Source organism: Hydractinia symbiolongicarpus, chromosome 12 (genome assembly GCF_029227915.1).
Source record: "Hydractinia symbiolongicarpus strain clone_291-10 chromosome 12, HSymV2.1, whole genome shotgun sequence".
Lineage (NCBI taxonomy): Eukaryota > Metazoa > Cnidaria > Hydrozoa > Anthoathecata > Hydractiniidae > Hydractinia > Hydractinia symbiolongicarpus.
In genome coordinates, this window is record NC_079886.1 from 22355864 (window position 1) to 22381505 (window position 25642).

General features: G+C 32.0%; 1 protein-coding gene across 1 annotated transcript; it reads right to left on the minus strand.

Annotated features, from left to right (window-relative positions):
- Positions 1–597: 597 nt before the first annotated feature.
- On the minus strand, positions 598–24349 carry LOC130621652 (tetratricopeptide repeat protein 21B-like). The gene is made up of 44 exons (XM_057436979.1): positions 24332–24349; positions 23624–23665; positions 21969–22098; positions 18784–19061; positions 18264–18355; positions 18139–18178; positions 17998–18054; positions 16923–17023; positions 16115–16199; positions 15920–16018; positions 15746–15838; positions 15193–15292; positions 14484–14581; positions 14233–14340; positions 14067–14159; positions 13741–13870; positions 13549–13634; positions 13122–13314; positions 12874–12974; positions 12717–12781; positions 10337–10426; positions 9869–9952; positions 9278–9350; positions 9058–9168; positions 8214–8266; positions 8033–8118; positions 7620–7746; positions 7346–7411; positions 7132–7234; positions 6927–7037; positions 6564–6645; positions 6104–6186; positions 5955–6022; positions 5642–5704; positions 5483–5544; positions 3657–3693; positions 3523–3583; positions 3263–3388; positions 2645–2758; positions 2466–2519; positions 2295–2351; positions 1896–2016; positions 1234–1301; positions 598–1154 (listed from the first exon to the last, which is right to left on the minus strand). Exons 2-44 carry the CDS (start codon positions 23648–23650, stop codon positions 1074–1076), a joined length of 3957 nt encoding a protein of 1318 aa, XP_057292962.1. The 5' UTR covers positions 23651–23665; positions 24332–24349; the 3' UTR covers positions 598–1073.
- Positions 24350–25642: the final 1293 nt, after the last annotated feature.

Consider the following 25642-nt stretch of genomic DNA (forward strand, 5'->3'; position numbering starts at 1 on the left):
ATTAATATTTTTGTTTGTTTGGATTTTAACGTTTCTGATGAGTAGACACCAATCAAACGAAAATTGGTCCTTAAATTCAAAATGTCGTTCCTTCAACTCCAACATCTGATAGCTTCGCATTATAGATATTTTGTACGTCATGATGTACTTATAATCCATAATTTTCTGGCATTCTCAGATTACAAAAAAGGTGTGGTCAACATCGTATCAAACAGAAGAAATAAACTCTGAAAAAGGGAGCGAACATTAATGGCCAATATTTATTTACCTTTCGCAAAATTACACGTGCTAATAGAAATCTGTACTGACCTCCTTGTTTTGGTCATCAACTACAAATACGGTCTTTTGGCATCTTTCCAACCAACAACAAAAGTTAATCAATAGATTACAAATTCATCAATCAAAAAAAAATTTACCAGACAAAGCCTAAACAAAACTGGTGAGGCAAATAAAAAAGGACTCATTGTCGGCCTTTATTTGAAGGGGCGCTCACTAAATTTTTCTTTTGACAGACGTTTATGGGAAATAGTAAAAAGGCTTCACAAAACAAAAGTTTGAATATCCAATCATCTTTTCTTTTCTATTTTTTACAATATGTACACTTTCATATTACTATAAAAAATCAAATAAAATAAAAGTTTTGAAAATGTTGTTTTGCCGAAGATTTAGTGTTAGATTACAAACCCTTAACATCAAACTCTTCACAGGATAACACAAGCAAAATTTTTGAAGACAGTTGCCTCCCCTGGGTTAAAAAAACACACCTGAAGCAAAAAAAACGTAGGCAAAATTGATTATTTTCTGACATTGTCCTACCCGTGCGACATTATATTATCCATATATATACTACAGTGGAATATCTCTATCTCGAACTTGCAAGGGACCAAAAAATTTGTTCGAGATAAAGAAAGTTCGAGATAAAGAAAAGAAAATACCTTAGGCTGACCACAAAGTGACCGAGAGTTTAGTTCGAGATAGAGAGTAGTCGAGATAGAGAGATTTTACTGTATAGACAAAGTACTTTGCCATGGCATAAAACGAAGAAAAAAATTGAACAGCTGAAACATTTTTCATCAACCGGCACGTATCTGTGTTCTTGCTTTATCCAAAATATCTTTCTTTATTTTAGGATAGTTCGGATGTTTCCCCAGTACCTATTATGATAAACAAACACGAAAAATTTGAATAGAAAATTTTCTACAATGTATAAGTACCAAAACAAGTCACACTTACCTTGTGACAAACGTCAATCGCATCAACCACTCTCTTTGCCTTCAAATAATTAAACGCTAAACGATAACCTAAAAAAAAAAAAAAATTGATTGGAGATAAAGTCACTTCACTAGATGAAATTTACTGACTAAAACCAGTGAAACCCATAAACCCTTTTGCTTAGACTAAAGACAACATTATAATATATATTGCCTATAGTGTACCAAGTTTAAAGAAAGCAACATGATTTGTTTTTTCCCAAAACGCGTCAAAAGGTCAGTAAATGATTTGCCTTTTCTAACTAGACTTCTTATCTTTTCCTGATTTCCAATTTACTGGCCAGCCTTTCATGTCAGATTTTACCACGCACACAAAAAAACAAAGCCACATTTGTGGCCACATTTTAACGACGAGCGCATATGCATAGTCCGGGTGGCGTATATAGCGTGTATGTGACGTGTATGTGAATGATTCGTCTCAAAGATAACGTGTATATATCGTGTATACGGGTGGCGTATATGTCGCGTGCATACGTGTTGTGACTATGCAAAGTTTAAACAGATTTCTAGTATGTAAAGTGTGTACGGATACCGAGTATATGGCATGGAAAACTTGAATGGATGACGTGTATAGAAAAATATACCAATTGGACAACACCAGACAAAATGAAAGAGATTACTCACCAATTGCTGGATTGGACTCATTGGTAAACTTCCAAGCGTTCTCGTAATTCAACGCAGCATCTTTATACGATTGTTCTTTCTCCATGATAAAACCCATATATTCCCAGGCTTTCGCACAACTCTGTACAGACAATATAAATAAACAAATTAGTAATTCGATGTTTAGCAAGAAAATACGGCAACTGCACGCTTTTTGTCGTACTAAATACTTTAGAAAATATTACAGTCACTGTAACGACAACCACAACAACCACAACAACAACGACAACGACAACAACAACGACAACAACAACGACAACAACAACGACCACGCACAGTAACAACGACATTGGATTAATAATTTATAGATAAAAAAGAAAAAAATGTTCTCTTTTAATACAAGCAAAACAAATAAAATACCTTGTTAAATGTTAAGCATCTTTTTAAAAGCTCTTGCGCCATGTCGTATTTTCCGCTCTAAAAACATCCGTAAGTCATCACAAACCAGCAGTATATGCTTTTCAAACGAAGATAAAAACATAGGGGAAGGAGTGCTAAGATTGTTAGAAGAAACTTTAAAAAAATACGTACCTGGATGTACACATCAGCAAGCAGCAACCAACACTTCTCGAAATCATCTGCATCCTAATAATGTGAAAGATAGCCTTAAGTTACAATATTTTGATTAAAATTACAGCAACAATCACTCTGATAAAATTCATTATGTCGTCTGAACATGAAATTATTTGTCGTATAAAAAAACAGCCTACCTCCGCATACCAGTCCATTTTTGCAACGCGTTTCAATTGGTTTCTCGCTTTTGGAGTTTGTTTCAAAATCATGTAAGCAGTAGCCATACCCAATAATGCTGGAACATAGTCTTTCTAAAAAATAAGAAAATGTAAAAAATTTTTTTATGAAACAATTTGTGCGTATCATTATTCCAAAAACAATATTTACACGACACTTGCACCATATTTACACCATATATACGCCATATTTACACGACACTTACACCACATTCACGTCATATTTACGCCATATTTAAACCGGTTTTACACAAAACCTGTGCCATTTTTACGACACCCACACGACACTTGCGCCATATTTACCCGACATTTGCATTCTTATTTACGATAAAAAACGATATTTTGATAGGTGTAAATAAATGATGATTTTGAATTAAAAAATGCGTTACTATTCTAAGGGTAGTGAGACAAGATTAATTTTCCTCGAACAACCATTTTAACTCAATGTCCTCGCATATCTCACTTGCACGAATTTCATGACTTCTCATTCTAGGCCTCTCATAAAAGTATCAATTTTTTACAATGTGAGCGCCATTAACAGAAGAAAATAAAAAAAAAGGAACTGAACACCAGACGAACCTCTGATTGAGCTATCTCCATCAGATTACTCAAAGCTTTTTGAACTAGAGTGGAATTCTTTGTACTCATCAAAAGAGTGTTCTGTAATATTTTATGCTTGAAACGACTTTGTTTCGGTTTCACATCCTGAAAATAAACAAAGAAGTCCTTTCCTATTAAATAAATAAAATAATATGGCTGATTTTACTATTAGTTACTCGCATCCAATAATACATATTCTCCATAACATTTTTCAGCCACAACTCAAATGCTTACGTTACCTTTAAAAGTTTTTCAGCTGTCTTGATAGCCATTTGTTCTGAGTCGTGCTTCTCTGTTGCACTGGAAAAAACGTTTCGTTGGTTTATATCATTGCTTTTGTTTAAATAAACAATGTTAAAACTTAATCACTTACTTGACTTCGTTACCAACAGATTCAAATGTCTCACCACCTGAAATTAAGAACAAAAAAAAAATGCTTAACCTCTTAACAGTGTTTATAAGAACCGCTATCTGGTATTCAATATTAAGTTTTTATGCAAGCTGTACAAGCATTAGCACACATTAACTACAATCTTGACAAGACAGCTAATTTCGAAGTTCTTCTTTAGTGTTAAAAAATACAATTGTCTAGAGATAAGTGCCATGTTTAATAATAGCGGAACATACTTTTTGATAGAAATCGATTTGATAGTAACATAAAATCGATCGACGTCGATCGATTTGATGTTACTAAAAATAGAACTTGCATAATCTTTATCGATCGACATCGACCTGGCGGTCGAATTCGATCGAATTCAAAAGTAGGATTGCTTTCTACTTTTTTGTCGATCGATTGAAATTTATCCAATAAGATTGATTTATACCCACGTGATGTAAACAAATCGATGAAGAAATAAGCATTCACTGAGAAGCGGGAAAAAGAGAAAAATGGCTGCAAACATTTTAAACAAACAAAAATTTAATTGCATATTTGATTTAACAACAGGTAACACTATTCAACACAAGGAAACGTCAAAAGATGAAAATACATCACCGATAAGTGAATATTCACAGATAAATGTTGAGGAAATTACATAACATTTGTAGAATAGGTTCCCAGATTTTAGTGTGTTGGGGCAATTCCACGAGAAGTTTTAAAAACAGTCTCAATAAACAAAGAGTTTGTAGGGAAATGGCTGAAAAATTTTAGAAGAATATTTAAAAATATTTTTGCTTATCGTATTTACATGTCATGAAATTTTAAGTACATAAAATAATAATGATATTGAGATATCATTATTTTATATCAAATTTGTGTTATTGTTTTGAAATAAATTTGAATGATTCGCCATCAATCGAGGTATGGTCGAATGTAAGTGGAACTCAATTTTTATAAGAACGCCATCGATCGATTCAATCGACGTCGTTTGATTCGACCGCATTTATTTGAGTGGAAACCGCCTTTAGGTTATTTGGTTAGCTCCAAAGAGGGTACTAATATTCGCTGACGTAAGCATGTCCTAATTCTACCATATTTCGGACCTTTTCAGGTAATGGAGCAGATTTTTCAATAATGCAGACGTGGGGAAAAGTGCAGCTAGCGGATTTTAGCCTTAACCAAGTGATGCTGTTTTCCCGTTTCGTAAAAGAGCTGGCAAATAGACAATTACTCAAATATTATTTCCACAATTGAAGTGATACGTCTAGGTGTATCACTCATTAAACTGAATTTTTGTATTAGTAATATTGTACCAGTTAATTAGGCTAAAGGTTACATTTTGTGGAAGAGGCTAAAAACTGTTGTAAACAAGCAATGCTTCTTATATACGATTTCCAAAATACTATGAATACATTACCTTAATTTTCGCGAACTAAGAAAATTTGCAGGGAATAATTTTTGGAAATTAACCTTCTTTGGAATTTTCATACAGACATATTTTTACAAATATGGATAAAATTCGCGAAACTTGGAAAAATTTATTTAAAAAAAAAACGGTATTCCAGTTCTGTCGGGAATGGGTGTCGGAGCAATTTAAAACGACTACACTTCTCATTTTCATGTTGATCTTTAAACCCAATAAACTGGTCTACGGTGTTGCTACTTAATATCCGATTTTATGATCAAAACTAACCACTCTGTCGACAACAAATCAAATTTTCAAAAGTTTTGTAATTAAACTTTTGTAAGACCAAAATTACCTAGGTGAAAAAACACGTAAAGCAAACGAAAGATGAATAAAAACGGAACAGCTTACTTACCAACAATTTCACTGTCAGGATTTAAACATATCTCCACCATGTTGTACAAAGCCATCTCACCCCTAAAAAACATAAAAAAACACAAGTATTTATCAAGTACTCTGCGAAGGAGATAGGGGTTAAAACACAAAGAAAAATAAATAGAATCCAGGAACTGACCAAAAGTTATCTTTTCTTGCCAAGTTAAAATGTTTCAATGCTAAGGATGCATTATTCTGATACCTGTAACAAACAAAACAAAATATACTTCCATTTTATGAACATATTTACAAGTCCATACAATATAGAAGAGAATCTTAAGTAGCACACACACAAACACATGTTCTAACCAAGATTTGAATTGTAAAGATTACTTTTCCATAACTTTGCAAAAAACCCCACATGCTTAAAATCGTATTCAAAACTTAAAGTTTTTATGAGATTTAGCTTACCTATTTTAATAAAATTTTCACAAAAAGCAATTATTTCTTACCACTCGTATAAACCTTTGCAGTAGTTATAACCAGCCTCCAAAGGAACTCGTGGATTGGATACTGCAGCCTAAATTACAAAAATTAAAAATTAATAAAAAAGGTAATAATCTCCACCGTAGAGAGACATAAAACATACATGATCAAATACCTGTTCAAGAAATTTTTCACATTCTGATAATTTTCCAGCTCTGCGGAGAAGTTCAACTAATTTTGCCAATGCATCGTAATAATCTAATAAAAGCGAAAACATACTGAGTTACCTTCAAGTTAATTAACACCCCCTCAAATAAATAAATAAAAATACTGCTTTTTAAATCGGCACGCATTTAAAAAATTTTAAAATGAAGTAACATCCCAGAACACAACACAAAGCAAGAAATTCTGTGTTGTGTTATTTCCTTTCTTTTGTTTAAAAAAGTTTCATCATTCTTCTTAATTATTGAACAACAGAGTCTATTACCCTGTTTGTGGAAATATAGTAAATATCTTAGAAAATTATTTGTGAGTTTTCTGCATTAGCAACAGAAATATCAGCATAGGGCGAAAACCAAAATGGTTTGTAGAAATAAAAACAAAATAGTTCGTCGCATTGAAAAGAAATTGTCTACCTGGTTTTCGATCAAGAAGTTGTTGAAAATGAAATGTGGCAGCTTCATATTCGTTTTTACGAAACAGCAAATCTGCCATCATCTAAAAGTAGCGCAGTTTATGAGTGAAATTAAGCAGAAATTAAGCCAGAAGAGCTTCAATGATGTAATAACGCAAAAAGCAGGCCATTGGTTTCACAAAAGAATTAGATGGTGGACGAGGAGAAAAAACATTTAATTTGTTTTCGCTTTCTCAATTCTTGATGACAATTTACAAGATAACAGATCCTGTTACATGTATCCTAGTGCAACTTCATAAGAACTTCTTCTTTGATAGCTAATCGTTTATGTAAATGTTATATAAGCACTTGATGTAATACTAACCAAAGTTGCTTGTTCGTCATCTTTGTTGTTCTTGAGAATGTTTCCTAGTTGCTGTTGGCAAGCATCCAAATCACCATTCATCAAATACAACTTCGAAAGAGATAACATAGCCTAAATAAAAAAAGTAACTGAATAAGTAAAATATAAACCAAAAAAATAGAGCGAATAATAAATAACAATACACAAGTTTGAAGTATAAGCTTACTGAAGAATCACTGTCATTGTAAAAAGTTGCTTCTTTATAAGATTTAATAGCACGTTCATATTCCTTGTTTGAGGTGTAATATTCACCAATATGGCTGCTAATCCTATAAAATAAGAGTAAAATAACTTTTTGATCACTATGTTCCTCAAAGCAGTTTTGCATATTTCCAGTATCTCTGCAGATGGAATTTCACAAAACATCATAGAGTACTTACTTCGCTGCTAAAGCTTTCTGAGCTGTCAATTCATCTGGCTGTTCCATCCCGACGCGCTTGATCACTCTGAAAATAGAAATTATTTTAAATTTTGTCAAAATATAAGTTTCACGATGCGGTTTACAACTGATAAATGAACAAACGGATAGATGAATGAATGAATAAAAGTATGCTGGGTGAATGAATGACAAGAACAATTTCTCACACATATTGAACATTTTTCCTGCAGGAATAGTAAAATGGTCTATGTTATGATTGAAATAGGTTACTCCACCTTCCTTGAACATCTCTAGCTTTTAAGAAAGCTTGTATCGTTTCTTCTGGATCTTTTGTTTTTAAATAAATCTTTGCAAGCAAGAAAGTGCACTTAGCTTCGTCCATAAGTTGTGACAAATCATTAGCTGGAAGAAATAATATTACAATGATAAACATTTCCAACCCAATATTCAAACAAGTAATTTAATTGTCGATAAAACAAGGTTAAGATTTTGTGGATCTATGTGGATGCAATCTGAAGTGTCGGTTTTCCTTTGAACAAGATTCAAAACACATTAGCTGTAATTTTATGCAACTTCTCTAATATAAGTTTCATCTCATTATTTAAGCTTGCTTTTTACACCCCTGTGTCCTAATATGCCAAAACAAAATAGACAGATATGGATGTGAATAACGTAAAAAATAACATACATGAATCGTCTTTTAATGTTTGCCTTAAAATTCTTTCTGCTTTTTCGAAATTTTTAAGTTTCATATGAAGCTCTGCCAGATCGAATCTAAAAATACAAAATAGTGATTTGTATAAAACCTACTCAATATTTTGTGTGAAAGAAAAAATACAAAGCACTTTTTAAGAAAAGCAATGAAATACCTCAAGAAGCTTTGGTTTCCAGTTCGGACAGCAGCTTCGTAATAACTGATAGCCTACGAATTGAAAAACAAAAATTAGATACATAAACAACATAAATAAACTAATATACATATGGTTCAAGCTTAAGTGAATTCTGTCCACGAAAAATAGGGAACATATCATGATTTTTATTTTACATTTATTTTAAATAAATAGAAAATGGAGAACATTTCATCTGATTGAGATAAATTAAATTCTTATGGTACATCCGTCTGCCCATTCTTAACAGAAAGATGTTGATCGGACCTCTGATCGTGACGGCGAATATAATTAGTACAAATCATATTGAAGAGAAGTACTATAACGTAATGATCAGAGGTCTGATCGTGGTGAAACATTCTCTGTGAGAATAAACACACAGATTTGGAAAGAGTAGATTTGGATAAACTCTCTGCATGCATCAAACATATTGCTGGGTTTGTCTGCAGCTCCTAGTTCTGGGGAATGCAGATCGAATTCTGCTCGCAGCCAGGCAGTATTTTAGTGATGCACATGAATAGTTTATTCGAAATCTTTCCTGTTGCAAATCTCTATATCTGTATCTGCATATATAAATGTTTATAGCTAAAATTAGCGAGGTAAAATCTCTACAGAAAAACTTTTTAACATTTTTAATACAGCCATGAAGGAGTCATTTTTGTGACGAACGCCCTCCCACCACCTCCCAAAAAAAAATAATAAAAAATGTCTCTTTAACAAGAACATATTCTTAAGGAAAGAGTTGACATTTAACAAATCCAAAGTGGTTCAACTTTCCATTGTAAGTGGATCAAAAACAAATTGGTTTAATCATATGTGGCTATACTTTTGCATATTGATGTGTTTTGATCAAAGCTTGTCCAATCTTGCTTGCCAGGCTTGCATCTTTTGGGTTTTTCTTTAATGCTGATTCATAAACATCAATCGCTTTTTCAGGCTAAAAAGTGAAAGTTAAATGAAAGTGGAACAGCTCGACAACTTATTAAAACCTTACCCAAAAAATACCATTCAGTTAATTGCTACAAACTATAAAACTCTATTATCACCTCTTGTATGCTCATATATGCATCACCAAGCAGAAGATAGGATTGAGGTGTAGGTTTTTTCTCCACAAGCTCTCTAACATAAAATTGCAGTATGATTTAGTAACAGTAAAAAGAAATGTACAATTTTCAAACATTAAAGTATAGTGCAAAATGCTGAGCATTCCATAGCTCTTCTTTTTCAGAATATCTAGAATGAACAATGTAAGCAATCAGCCAAACAGACTTTGAGAAAAGATAAAGATAAAGAAGGTAGAGGAAGATAAAGAAGGTAGAGGAAGATAAAGAAGGTAGAGGAAGATAAAGAAGGTAGAGGAAGATAAAGAAGGTAGAGGAAGATAAAGAAGGTAGAGGAAGATAAAGAAGGTAGAGGAAGATAAAGAAGGTAGAGGAAGATAAAGAAGGTAGAGGAAGATAAAGAAGGTAGAGGAAGATAAAGAGGCAAACTCTTTTTTAATATCAATTATTAAATTGACAATGTAAAACTTATTCTCTGACACGTAACAAAAATCTTAAATCAGGAACACAATTGTGGAATTTCTGAACTGTACTGATCAAATTTGAAAGATTTTACAAAAAAAAAAGTTTTCCTACCTATATACACTTGTATACAAGCGCTTGTCTTTTCTATATTTTAAGTAAATCTCAGCCATCTTTTCTCGTGCTTGGATATAGTAGCTAAAAAGGGAATAATATTTAGATATAATTTATATACTTTTAACATCTACGTCATGCACATTATCAGCCTCAAGTAATCTTTCATTTCTTACAAATTCTGGTTATTACATACTAGAGTTGTTTTCATTTTGCTAAAATGTTAGCAGCAAACATTTAGAGGAAAAACTTACAAAGTAGGTAAGAGACAAACTAAACTTAATTTTATGAAACATTGGTACTACAAATACACAAATCCAATAAGGAGAGAAAGAGGGACACTGAACAACTATGCAGGTCTACAGCAATGCAAAATATTTAAATCTCAACAAAAGCAAAATAGTGTCTACAAACAAGCCCTAACTTAGAATCCTCACATATTTTTCTTCTACGGAAACTATCAAATACCTTTGGTCAGGTGTGATTTGTCGCAGAAGTGTAAGAGCATTTTCAACGTCTCCACGTAGTAGCGAAAAGTCAGCATTTGCTATTGTGACCCTAGAAAAAAAAAAGAAAAAATGTTTGCAGTAATTATGGAACCAGGAAAAAAAACATAAAGTGAGACGTATAGTATACCTAAACTATCTCGCATATTGTAGTGAGAGTGAAATATAAAACTGTCATTTAAAAATAGTCACAGAATCTTTTTACTTTAAAATTAAAATTGATTTTACTGGGTGTGGTACCCATGCACCATTCCTCAGCATTTTTATCCCCTCTCTATTCTAGAAGACTTACACAAACACGAAATAAGGCACTGAGTAAAGTCAGTACCATATTCTCTCTATTTAACGCCCACTCCCTATTTAACGCCCCTCTCCAATAAACGCCCACCCTAAAACATCAAAAAACATATTAAGCACCCCTCACTATTTAACGCCCCTCTCCAATAAACGCCCCACCCTAAAACATCAAAAACCGTATTAAACGGCCCCTCTCTATTTAACGGCCCCTCTCTATTTAACGGCCCTCTCCAATTAACGTCCATCCATATTTATGTAAAGGGGGCGTTTATTAGAATTCTACACTTGAATCAAATAAAGACAATATTCGAACGAAGTGTGTTAATGTTTAGTATATTTAGATATATTTTTAGTGATAACTTTCAAATCAAGAAAAGCAAGGAAAACATTTTGTAGTTTGATTTTTTAGGTGTTTAAGGGTAACACATTTTTGTTTTTGCTTGTACAGTTCTTCATCTAACCACTGCTGTTCTTTTGCAATATGTGTAACAATCATACTCAATTTTTTTTAATAAACGCCCACTCTCTAATTAACGCCCCTCTCCATTTAACTCCCACCCTAAAATCCAGGGCTTCAAATAGAGAGAATACGGCAATTCATAAAAACACATTAGATACTAGTGGGATCCGCCTCGTTGAAGTCACAACTACAACAGGGCGTATTTTTAGCTCAGAATTTAATCCCGTAATAAAATTCCCCTACAAGGAGGGAATCTATTTCGTCTCATCATGTTTCCTCTTTAGATGAACATATATAGCTTGTAAGCTTATTTGTCTTAATCCTTGAAAAAAATTTATTGTGCTAAATGTAAATGACATTCCCACAGTTAACCTTAAGCATACTGTTTTTTGCCTGTATGTAGTTTTACTGCTTTCCACGCACTCCGGACAAGTTTTTATTGACTTGACTAAAAACTGAAAGTAAGTAAAGTAAACTTCCAGTAACTTGAACCTCCAGGGGATCAAGAAAATAGCTTGAGTTGTCAAGTGATTATAATGAGAACGTATTAGCACATGTTGAAGAGGGTAATTAAACAAACAGTTTGAGTAATTCTAATTGAGTTTTTAAAATGGTTTTTGCTGTCTACCACTGTTTTGTTGCACAGTCGCAATGATTTTATTAGCTAATATATTATATAAAACATCAGATGGCCTAGATATAAAGTCCCAATACATTCCTATGTTCCTAAATATATATATTTATTCCTTTGATTTAAGAACACATGTGCTGTGTATTGTTTTATGGCCTCTGGAAAAGAGCTAAACTTCCTGTGGGATATTTTCTACATGGCTGCACATAGCTTAAATAGTCTATTTATCACCTAATAAGCCGAAGAATCTTTAGTCCCAAAATTTTTTTTTGCTTGAACAAAGATGAATTTAACGAGCAACCAAACTCCAAAAAAGGATGGTACAACTAGTTGTTGAGATAATCATAATAGAAGAAAACAAATCTCCTAAATAGGAGAAGACCTAGTAACTAGTCTATGTAAAATGTCCTAACCAATCTACAGTCCTAATTTGACATGAACCCATTTTTCTAACTTTTTTTGTTAAATTTTATCATTTGATGCATGGCACAATGGTCTATTCTGTTAGTTTGTTGTGCTGAGTGGCAAGAAGTGCTGTTCAGAAAGGTTAATATCCCCCCAGAGGCAGGCATATTTTTTAAAATAAAATCTTGCAAATTAAATCTTGTTGATGCGTTGACCATTCGGGCCATGGCCAGTTACGAGTTGGAAAGTCTGATACCGTTTTCTGTAAAGTTTTAATTTTTTAATTGTCTATTCAGGTGTAAAAAATTAATATAATAACTAATCATTAGCCTGTGGAAAATTCCATGAGGGGTTTTTCCTGCATTATTATTTTGTGTATCCTGGTCACCTGCATGAAATACGGGAATTTACTGCAACTGGCATTCTTACCATGATCGTAGGTTCAAATACATTGGCATTTTTGGTAACAAAAACCCTGGTTTTAAATTGACTCACAAGCAGACATTAAGTATAATAACTTAGATTGTCTTAAAAAGAGTCAAGACTTACTTAATTTCTTCAGGAGTGCCAGCAAACTCGTTAATTGCATCTTGCATGGTTTTTGTTGCTTCATGCTAATGAAAATAGGTTAATAAATACTTAATTTAAAAAATTTCATACCTTTTTCAAAATTTTTAAAGAGAGCAAATGAAAGAAATTTATATACCTCCATATTTAGTTGTCTCTGCACATCAGCTAGTTCAAGGTACACGGCAACTCTGTTTGCTAACGTTACATTAAATTTGGCCTTTTTGTTACTTGCAGACGCTATAAACACAAAATAAAATAAAAATAAAATAAGCTTAATTATAAAAAAAGGCCATAAACTAGGTAACATAACTTTAATTAGAATAAAAATAAGCTATCAATACAAGGGGGCAAGCCATAGAAAAACTAGTTGATTTCTTAACATACAAGCTCTTCTCATTCCAGGTAAATTCATTGCAACAGTTAATGTTTTTAATGCCTCATCAAAGTTCTTTTGCTTCTTCTGAGATTTTGCTTTGATAATATGGTATACGGGACTTTCCTTGACTTCAAAATTATAACTAAGACCATTCTCAAGGGAAGCTTCAGATGCAGCATAATTGTTATTGTGGAGATAAATCTACAAAATAATTATTAAATAAGTATAAATATTGTGGAGATAAATGTACAGAATACATTATGTAAATATAAAATGCATTGCAGAAGTACAAAAAATTATATTTCTTTGGAACAATGGTGCAGATGTGAGAAGTAAACTCATAAATCCGCACAATAGCTTTGTTTATGTTGCGCACAACTGCAATAGGTGGAACAATATCCTTCCCATTGAGGGTAAATAATAAGGTAATCTAACCTGTGCCATAAGAATATGTGCATTAACAAATGTGGGATCACTTTCCAAGCATTTTTGTACAATAGCTTTAGCACTTTCAATATCACCTAAAAGAATTTTATAAGGAAAATGCTAAAAGCTAAAACATTTTTTTTTAAACATAAAATTATTATTCTAAATAATAATAAAAAAAAACAAAAACAAATATGTTACCCATCACATATTTCACTTTTCCAAGCATAAAAATTGCTTGGATTAAACCTGGAACAGTTTTTATTATCGGTTCAAGGATTAGTCCACACTTCTTCAGAGCTACATTGTTGGAGAGTAGAACACCTGTTGGCTGTATAAAAAAAAAAAAAAATAGAAATGATTTGCATTTTTTTGGTGAATAATAAATAAAACCTAACCAAAAAAGTGCAAAAATTGATGATGGCCAAGAAAAAAGTGATGATGTTGTTTTGAACTTATTTTTTTGCTTTGGATTTTCACATTCTTCTGGAAGCACTACTTTTATATTATTAACACTACCAACCTACCTCAGATGGACCGTAAACCAAAAACATATCAACAATTTGAAGCAGAAAATCAGGATTCAGCCTTTCAAAATACTTGCTTCCCAAAGGTAAACCCTGAAAAGAAAAGCGATTCATAAGAATAACCTAAAGTAGATTTTACCAACGCGTTGATGTTTTAACAACTTACAGAAAGTGTGCCAAAATGATTTTCAACAGTCTCTTGTAACAACTGCATCACTTCATCAGCAGGTTTCCCCTTCTTTACTCCAAGAAGTGCACTCAAAAACGGAATATCCTGAAGTAGATATCATAAATTATTAGAAGAGTAATGTCACATAAGCTAAGTTAAACATTTTAAACTGTTTTGATAACATGGGATTAAAAAGATCATGTTGTACAGTGCAAAATTTCATCAAAATAAAGTTTATAGACACATACTGCAGATTTTCCAATGGAAGATTGAATCTCATTAAAAAACTCCAACTGCTGTTCAGCTTCATCAAGTTGGTCTTGCAATATCTGACATTGTATGATTCCTAAGAAAGAGTTGATCAGTTTTTTAAAAATTTTAAAAACAAATTTATAATGCTTTGGCCTAAAATTAACACACTGCATTGTCAAACTGCAGAATTTTTCGGATGATTTTTCTTCATCAAGGCATTGTTTTTTTTAAGTACGCACTTGGTATTTTTATTATACTCTACCAATGTCATGGCAAAATAATTCAAGACAGAAGTTATTCTTATTGATTGAAATGATTTGTCAATATTTAAACTTGTTTTCAAAATAAATTTTCGACATTTTTCACTACTCTTCTTTTTAGTCTCAGTTTACAAGCTTTTCACTTCTTAGGTTTACAGTCTTGCAGTTTTTACCATTTTCTTTTAACTTTTTTTCGTTGTCTTGTAATTTTTTGTTTAAGAAACAGGTCATACATTGATAGCAGCAATTCATTTTGTTGAAGTATATTCATGTATATATTGTAATTTGTATATGAAACCTATATTACTTTATAATAATAATAATAATAATTCTCTTCATCATATGTTTCTCAGATTCCTAGCTAATTATTTTCAATGAAATGAATTTTAAGCATGACTCATCTTACAAGTATACTTACAATTTTTATTTACATGATGACTTATACCTGTTAAAGCATGTACACTTGATTCATCAATTTTCATTGCTTGACGATAACATTTTAAACTCTCTTTGATTTTGTTTTGAAGCAGAAGTTGATAACCAGTCTAAACAAGAAATATTCTTGGTTACAATAACAAGAATTGAACTAAACTGCTTCGAGATTTATGTTTGAGGTTCCATGGAGTCATTATTGATTTTACAAATCTGAGTATTTTTAAGTAATGCTGGTTTGAAATGCAATAGTGCATCTTTGCTACAGTTTTTATGAAGAGGAAGATTAATATGTCATGTATTTTTGCTACAATTTTAGCTACACAAGTATATTCCATGATTTATTTTTAATTTTTAAAAAATAAAACAGATAAGTAATTTAGGCACAATAATAGTATGGTTCAGCTACCAAATTCTGCAACTTAATTTAACATAAGAAATAGGTTGACAGTCCAGGATTTTTGCCTTTCAAAGTAATATCAGAACAAATAGAAAAAGGATGGAAATGTATCAAGTAAAATGCACTTCAAGTGTTGTAATGTGGTAAAAAGATTTAAAGTATTCACCTCGTTAACAAAATCTGCATTTTTCGGTGAGATTGATCTTGCCCGGTCAATAAGTGTTAACGACTGTTGTAAAATATTTTGATTTCTTCCACACTAAACAAGACAAAAATGCAAATAGTCTAGCTGAACACATAACACATGTTAAATAATGAGATGAAACAGAATAACTCGTACCATTCGCGAATAACACTTTGAGAAGCTAGCATAAAGATGTGGGTTTTTTGGTTCCAATCGATCCAATGCCTGAATGATTTCCGTTATCTTATCAACAGCCTAAGAAGAAAAATTGGGGAAGATTGTAGGCATTATATACTAATAAGGAAACTAAGTAAAAGAAGGTTAAAGTTAAAATCTTCTGAACTATCTTACCTCATCATACTTGGTCTCCCGACAAATTAAATTTAGTATTGTAAGATGCAAAGCTTCAATATTTTGACTATCAGCAGCAAAAACTCTAGAAAGCGAAAAAGTAACATCAATATCACAGAGAATTTGAGGCTAAATGTACTTGTTCATAGCAAGTGTTTTTAAGCCAAACAGGAGGCAAGTTTTTTTTTCTGTCATAATATAACTACAATATAAGACACTGAAACAGCTGCAGGACATCGAAAAAGTCCTTTTCTCAGCATAGGCATCAAATGAGGACGTTCTGTCATCTTCCTTTGAGTATAACAAAATCTGGCATACAACATAAAATCCCTTATATAGCTGCCATTTTATTAACACAGCTTCAAAAATGAGCAGTGTAATGCACATATAATTCTTGTCACCATTTCAGATCTTTTGTTTATGGGTTTAAAGTTCTGGTGCAGTAACAGCTGTATCATATTCTAGGTTTCTTAGTGTATGCGATTAGTGTTCTATAGATATTTAAAGCCTTTAAATTAATAACATTCTCTGCCCATTTCTCATTTAAAGACTGTCTGATAGATTTTCAAGTTGTTTTATTAATAATAGGCAAAGTTATGTTGATTAATCAGAGAGAGCCCTGATGCATCAAAAAATGCATCAACAAGAATCAAAATCATAGATTTGCTGTTTAGCATACAGCATACAGTCTACACATGTAACAACTTAGAGTTGACACATTGTTAAATAATACAGTAAAAACTACAAAATTATACAATTTAGTTAGACAAAATGCAATACTTTAAAACAATCAGCTTCTTCACATTACCTTATTGAAGTCTCAATGGTTTGGTCCCAATCTTGCAATGCCAGCTGTATACGCATTTTCTCTACCAAACCTGGAGTAAAGTCTGGGTACATGACTATCAGCTAAAAAACACATAAAAGGATATACATAATTTTTAACAAATAAAATAATTACTTAACGTTTCAGAAATTGTATTGCTTTCACTGCCCCAGGTCCGTTGTTGTTCATTTTGGGTCATTATCAGGAGATTTCAAAAGGGGTTTTCAATTTAACATGAATTATACAATAACTTGACAATAGACATTTTGCTTAAAAATATGGACTACGACTTGCAAGTGAGCATAATCAATAGACCAAGATAAAAAAGGTCAAGCCAAATATTTAAATCAGGTAGAAATCATTGTAGAGCATACAGAAAGAGTTTAATTCAATCTCATATTGCCCGTTTTATAGTCGTTCGATGCATTAACATTGCAGTTACAGATTATAAGTGCATCGCATGCACACAGTCATAAGCATTCAGTAGAAGTAGCAAATAACTTGTGTCATCATGCAGTCAAATTAATTAGTTTTGTTATCTTAATGCAATGTCGAGTGTAAAAATACAGACAAGCAAGTGTTTAGACAAGCAAGTGTTCAGCAAGTTCAAGGAAAAAACTTAATAACATAGGAATAAAAATGTCTTTACCAATAGCTCAATTAAATCAATTTCATGCTAACATGGGTTGGGTAGGATATATTAATAAACATCTTGCAACATTATCTAAATTTAAATTCCTCACTAGCAAAATCTTTACTAATTTCCGCTTCCAAATCTTTGTCAACCTACCTCTCAAATTTTTTTTTGATAATTTGCATCTCATGGAAAAAATTTACCTACAAAACTGAATATTGCAGGGTAGGGCAGCGATTTGAAAAATGTTTTGCAGCAGCACACCTATGCACAGGTTTTCATGATTGCATATTGCTTTATATCTTGTAGATTTTAGATACCTTTGAATACAATTTCAGCACAATGGCAAAAAAATCACTAGCTAAAGTAAATAGTTAAGTTAAAATACACAAAAGTGCACAGCAGTAAAACACTTGTGCAAACCTGATTAACCATTTCCAAAGCACCAGTGAAGTTATTTCTCAATTTAAAGTACTCAATCTAAAAAAAACAGAGCAGAAATAGATAATAAATATCGATGTATTAAACTTTTTTAATAATTTATATACTTAGAAAACTTCATACCTTTCCCAAAATAGCATCAATTTCTTTAATTGAATGTGCACTAAGGTAAAAAAATGATGTAGAATGAACATGCTATACACTGCGTGTGAACTAAAAAAGGATAAAAAACAGAACTAATACCATACCTGTTTAGCGCTTCTTCAAAATATTTTATAGATTTTTTAACATATTGTTCCTTTGAGCTTCTAATGTCTGCCCAACCACGCAGTATTAAACCCTATGGCATGTTCAAATTATATTAAGATAAAATAGAATAACTAACTTCATCTTCTAGTTTTACGTAATGCAAAAGCAGTAATACTGATATTATTATTCTTTTAATAATTAAAAAAACTTATTCCAATTTGCAGCAAAAGTTTAGGCATAATTAAACATTCGTCAGATAGCCTAGAGGCCTGTTGGTGTTAATCAAACTCATGTGCCTAACCTTTAAGACGAATAAGAAATCGAATCGTTGAGTAAAAATTTGTCCTTTTTATGTCATTTCGGTTTTTCCCAATTAAATATAAAAACACCCTTTTAAATAACAAAAACAGACAAAATATACTATAGTATACCAAAAATCCCCCAAGAACTCTAATAAATAATTGGGGACTAACATACCATATTAAAAAATCACGTGTAAATACATAATTTTTTTATTACCTCTTTTGAGCTAGGAGACATTTTAAGCATTCTGTCAACATATTCTCTGGCTTTGTCTGGTCTTCCACTGTGAAATAAAAACATCCCACCAAAATACAAAGCTGTTTCTCCACATTGAGTTCTCTCTGACTTCAACTTAGCTTCCAGTTGCTGAATGGTTTGTTTATCAGCAGTTTTTGCTCGTTTATTTGCAACAATTAGGGCCATCAGTGAGCAAATGATAACATCATTTTTTTCTTTAATAGAGTCCAGTTCTCGAATAGCTTCCGACAGATTATCTAAATTATATACAGAATGAAGGTATAGAAAGAATAAAGGAAGACAAGATTCCTTTCTTTTAAGACAATAGTAACTTTTATTAATAGTCAGTTTAAAACATAAAATTCTAATGCATAATGAAGCAATATATATTAACCAGCTGTACGTCCCATTTATACCCCACTCTGACAGGAAAACTGTTAAAGGTAATTGGAAATATTCATGTATGTTGATGTCAGCAATTAGGATTATTTTCGATGGACAGCTACAAAGATAATTTCAAGATTATCTGGTTATACCAGCAACCTGTTTGTTTGAAAACAAATTGCTAGCTCTGCATTTTGGGGAATTAGAGCAATTTTAATCTGTGAGAAGACAACAGTTATTTCCACCACATGTCAGGTTGCACAAATTGTATGTTTTAAGAGCAAATTTCTGTAAAAGTGAGGCAGATGCTGATAGAAATTATTTTTTTATTTTTTTTGAGGTATGTTGAGGTAAATTTTAAGCTTCAAAATTTAATAATAGTGGAGTTATGTCCAACTGCATCATACTCAAAATTAGGTCTAAGATAAAAAGTTGTGTTTTTTTTTCTTTGGCCTCTAGGTAAATGTGCTTTAATGGTTTATACAAGTCGTGGTGTGTACCATTGAATTTATAGATAAATTCATGTGACCATAATAGCACCTTAAGATAATATTTGAATTTCACAGGAGTTCTGTTATTTTCAGATTTATTGAAATTTTTCCACTTTTAGAGCATAAAATTCAAAATCCATTTGTTCTAAATTTAAAGCCAATTTTTTCTTAAATCTGTAGAATATCACAACTTTCAAAATTTTATCAAAATTTGGAGGGTTGAAAACTTCCCAGTAAAATGGGTAGGGTTGAGCAAAATAGGGGGATTGTGGTAAAAAGGGTGGGGTTGATCAATATTCTGGAGTAAATTATTGCTTGTTAGATTACCTACTTTTAAGTAAGACAAATCATTTAGCGTTAAAACAGCAATTGCTCATCTTTTGTATTGTTTTAGTTTGCAGTCAGTTCATTTATTTATAGTTAGGCGACTCCAATTTAATTAGTTGTTCTACGGGCGAAGTCGATAGTAGCTTATGGTTGGTTGGTCGGCAAAATAAAAATAATTTTATCGAGAATGTATGGTCGGAACAACAAAAAAAATAATAAAAATAACAACGGAGGAGGGTGTTACGACAACCGTTTTTCTATGTATTTTTGCATAACGCACGCAGTTTATATTTTTTAGTTGCAAAGAAAAAATAATAATAATTTGTCTCACTAAAAAATATGTAACTAGTATTTAAGGTGAAAATATAAAAATACTTGCATGCTCAAAAACTTGTTTTTAAAAGTTATGCAGCAAGAAATTTTCTTGTGTTGTTTTCATAGTTATACAGCAAGAATTATTCTTGTGCTGTTTTGAAAGTTGTACAGCAGGTTATACTTGCGCTGTTTCGAAACTTTACAGCAAGTTATTCTTCTCCTACTTAAAATAATAAAACAAACAATTTTAGTGTTCTTTTAATGTTTTTTGCGTAGTTTTATGGGAAAATCTAAATTTAAATGCAAATTCTTTTTCAGACTATGGCTGTTTAGTTGGGAATACTTAAAGTCTTTCGCAGCGGTAAAATCATTTTTTTAAAAATTCATAACGGAGGAGGGTGTTACGACAATAATCTGTCTTGTTTTTCGCTTGTATTATAACTATTTTAGCGAAAGTAGCTAATTTCTGTTAGAAATCACATAAAAAGTTAAAAACTTCTGTTTAACCACGTTACTATTTTTGTGATTACAAAATTAGCGCATCGCGCATTTTAGTTTTATTGCAACAAATTACCATGAACAAAGAATCAACTTCCAGTGGCCTTAACAACAGTGGTCTTAAGTAAAGTAACGTTATTGATTCACCTTGTTGACATTCAACCAACAAAAAATAACATTGATTAGCTTCTATGCTCATTATATTTTCAAGAGATGGGATGAGAATTTGTTTTTTTTTCCTTTTTTCTTTCTTTAAAACTTTTTTGCTTGATATTATTATTTTTTGTTTTTGTGAAAATTAGGGTTGGTCGGGCCCATAGAATAACTAATTAAATTGGAGTCACCTTACATAAAGTAAAGAACTAACAATCTATTCAACAGCCTAACAAGGGGTTACTCTTAAAATAAGAAGGGTAGTGTTCCTAATAATAGGAGGTGTTAGAATAAATCATATTTATTTTTTTACTATAAGAAGATGTGCCAACTGCTTCAGTTTTTTAGTTTAGTTCAGTTCAACTTCTTAATTGTATATTTGCATGCATACTAATATAAACCAAATTACAAATTAAAGAACAGTTTTATATTTGAGTTTTCACTAATTTAGTTATTTCTTAATCCAAACTATTGTATCTTGATGAAATTTCCCTAAAACCTTAAGATCACCATATTTCTTTTGTTGCTCCTATGACATCATAATAACTAAATACAACAATAAGTTTCACGAAAACTACACAAATTAAAGTTTGTGTAGATATTGTTTTCAAAATGCAAAAATTGCTTATATACAATAGGTTAACAATAACAAAAAAAGTTCTAATGCTACTGAAAGCTGGTGCAAAGGTGACAACTTCGTTACAGTTATGTGCCACTGCATCCTAATAGCTTAATGATCTGAGACTGTGTAAAAATAGCCCTGAGATTTACACCACCTTTATTAAAATTTTCTATTGCTATAAACTGGAAGTTAATTATTGGTACATATATGCATTGAAGGAAATATCAGTCTTACTGAAATCAATTGCATTTAAAGGGTTGCAACAAAACAAACCATTTGAACCATCTGCCTGTTGGAAAGGTTAATAAAATTTAAAGACCTTGCTAAAAAATCAAATTCCAATCAATAGTATAATTTAAAATTAATGCTTTTACCCTCCATTAACATTCCAAATGCTTTCCAAAATACCAGAACTGGATCATTTCCATATTTCTTCAAGGAATCCAAACAAACTGTTTGAAGTTGTCTGTGGTATCCTTCCCGGCAACAATAATTAATCCAAGCCTAAAACATGTTACTGCATCGTAAAGTTCCAAAGGTAAGCAAGCCACTTACTTTAAAAATTAGTAGACAGAGGTTGCTTACAAACAGATTATACTTACTTCTCGACAACACTATTTGGTAAAGATTAACACAAAGACAAGAAAAAGCACTGCGAGGTGCAATAATAGCGTTTAAAAGAGATACTACAAACACATTCAAGAATCTTTGCTTTTAGAATATAGCACAAAAAATGCAAAGAATTACACTTCATTGCTGATAGACCACCTGGTGCCAAATCACATAGTGACAGCCACCTGAAAAATAGTTCTATCAAATAAAAAGTCAACCACGCTAGCACGATGGGCATAAGTGGGAGATGAAACAAACTTAACAAAGGATTTATGATTTTGATTAGCTACATCTTATTCTGGAGAAATAATCCACTCCTCATCTACCATAAAATAAATTCCTGTCTTAGCTAGGTTATATACTATATAATATCAACTTAAAGAAAGTCATAACGAGAAAGTAGCCCAGAGGCGAATATGCAGTGAAATTTACACGTTTAAATTTTTTTAAACTTGAACAGGACTTTGAAACTAGGGATAGATTTCAATCTTTTTATTAAGATTTTTTAATCTAAGAAACCCTGTATGCGAAGTTGCTGTATACTAAAGAATTTTTTTATAAAAACTACATACATGTGAACAAGATGAAGTCTCTGCATTTAAGAGCATATCTCAAAAGATTTCTGCTGAGTATAAATTGTGCTTTGAGTTTTTGAAAGGAAACGGAATAAAAATGTAAAGTTCTTTTGCAATTGGTAATCAAAAAAATATAAATTATGTAGCTAGCGTATACCGTGTGTATTACGAAAACGTCTAAATTATGTGATTTCACTTTTCTTGACAACTTTCTCCATTCACTGACAAGACTGCACGGCTATGACATGATATCCTTATAGCCTGAAGTCTAGGATCTACCATATTTCAATTTCACAGGTACCGAAACTTGTGTATTTTACAATTTGAAAAATTTATGTGTGGTGGGGGTATGACATTTTAATCTGTTGTTACCTTTCTAATCAGTTGTTAAATACAAAACAAACCTATATTAATATGAAACTACACACTGAAGAATATTGTTAAGAAAAAGGTTTTGTTAATTCGTTTCAACAAATTTTTCTAATATACTGCCTACATTTTGAGCAATATAAAAAGATACACGGCAATGTTTAAATCAGTCACTAGCTAAATTTTGGACAGGTCGGCAATACAGTTTAGAAATAAACACATTACAGAATTAAGATGTAAATCATGCAACTAGGATGTTTCAGCCGAATACTTTTTTGCTCAACCCTGTACAAATACCTGGCCTTATTCACCAGCATTTTTGAGTTGTTTTAATGGATGGCCTAAATCCATGGCCTAAATGGCAAAACCATAAAGTTAAGTAGCAAGCAGAGTTGCCAGATCAACGCAAGAGCTGTTTGTTTAGTTAAATTAATGTAATATGGATGGTATACGCTAGCTAGTTACTAACTTACCAAAGTTACAGAATCTGTTGCAGCCATTTGATAATTTAGTATCTATATAATATACAAATGTAGTTAATACAATAATATTTTCACAATATAGAGACAAAAATGCTAGCTAGCTAAAAACATATAGCTAGCTAGCTATAGCTAATCAGTACATTTATAGATGAATTTCTTTGTTTATATCTTAAGAGCGGTAATCTCATCTTTTGGCATCTGCATGGCAGGAAAAAGATGGGGATGGTTGCTGAAGCTGTTTTTTCAGTTCATTTCATTACACAAAGCCATTGTTAAGACTTTGAAATAATTAAAAAAATCAGAATGCATTAATCTACACTCGATAGTAGTTTAAAACCTCAAACAATGTTTCAGTTAGAAGAAATCCACAGGAAAATATCTCTCTTCATTCAATCCTAGCATCTTTCTTCCTGTCACGCAAATGAAGAGCTTACCACTAAAAAGTAAACAAATAATGTTGTGCAGGATTTCATATAATTTCACTGCATTTATAACACATTTTACTAAAAACTCGCATTCTCTCTCTGCTGACAAACATTAAAAAAAACACACAGCAGGCATTTTTTTAATTCTCCTTTCTAAAATTTTGGTCTACTTATTTTAATAAGGCTACCCACACAAAAAATGCTTTCTTTGTGTGAGGCACGTGTGTGTTGCAGTACTATTATTAAATATGTAAAAAAAATCAACATTTTTTACTACAATCCTATCACTTCTTCTCTTCCATGTTGGCTTGTTATTTGTTGTTGCTGATGGAGTTGACTCTCCGGTAAGATTTTTATGGCTGTTACACTTTTACAAGTAAAATCCCTACGGTGGAGCGTTTATCCTGCCTTCGGAAATGTGCGAGTTCAAATCCCACGGAAAGCAAAAAATGTTTTTTGATAAGGTTACTGTATGACAATGCAGCCTAAAATATTTTTTAACAATTCTTAGGTATTCATTAAAATTCAGTTTATATCAAACTTAGGTTTATTTGACTGTCAGGTTTTATGTCACAGCTTCGGGTTTTAGTTCGGAAAATTATAAACAGGTTTGTTTGTTCTCGGTTCCCGGTTATCAAGTGACCTGTATTTACTATCCGTCAGCATCCATTCCGGGCCAACAACAAACACACATGTGGTCATTTTTCTTCATTAGCCATGGCCAGCGCCTGGCTGGTAAACCCTAAAAAAAATTAATCATAGTTTATAAGCCATTTAACAATAGCTCTGGAAATAATGACCATCGCTAGTTAGCTACAATGTCTGCTAGTTCTTTGACTTTGTTCTGGTGTTGATGGTCTAGCTACCTAGGCTAGCTTCACAGCTGAATAAATAGATGTGCATATTTTTATGGATAGCCTCACGAATATCAAGGGATGTACCTTCTATATTATTTGTATATTATTCCCATTAGGGGCCATGGCGGAGATGGAGAGACCTAGGGTTATTTAATGCTTATTTTGAGCTAAGCAGACCCAATTAGGGGCTGACGTTCTATCAGACAACTCCGTCAGTGTGCCACCACATCCCCAACGGCCCACACAGTGTTTCATCTTCCCAATCTCTCTCACATGGCTTGGGTTAACCTAGGGCTATGATAATATTTACTTGCCCATATTAAACCACCACCTAGAGGAATCGAACCCTGATCTACAAAGTGCGAGAGTTTTTATTTATTAATTTTGAAATTAGTTAGCTATGTAGGAAATTATTTTATGGGCAATTGAAAAAATATTTTTGTCTTTTTTATAGGCATATGACTGATTAGACTGATTACATGGTGGCTGATAAATAAAAATAGACAAAAATCTTTTCAGCGTTATTTTTTATTATAGTTAATCATTCAGGTCAGAATGTCATGTAGTCTAACTTTCGGTTGAGTGAGAACAGGGACATTTCACGGTTTACTTATTTTTTATTTTGTTTATAATATAGTTAAAGGGAACACAAGGTATAAAATGATGTTGGACTTATATTATAGAGCTTAAAAAGTTGGTTAACAAGTCTTTTTAAATTTTTTCGTTCT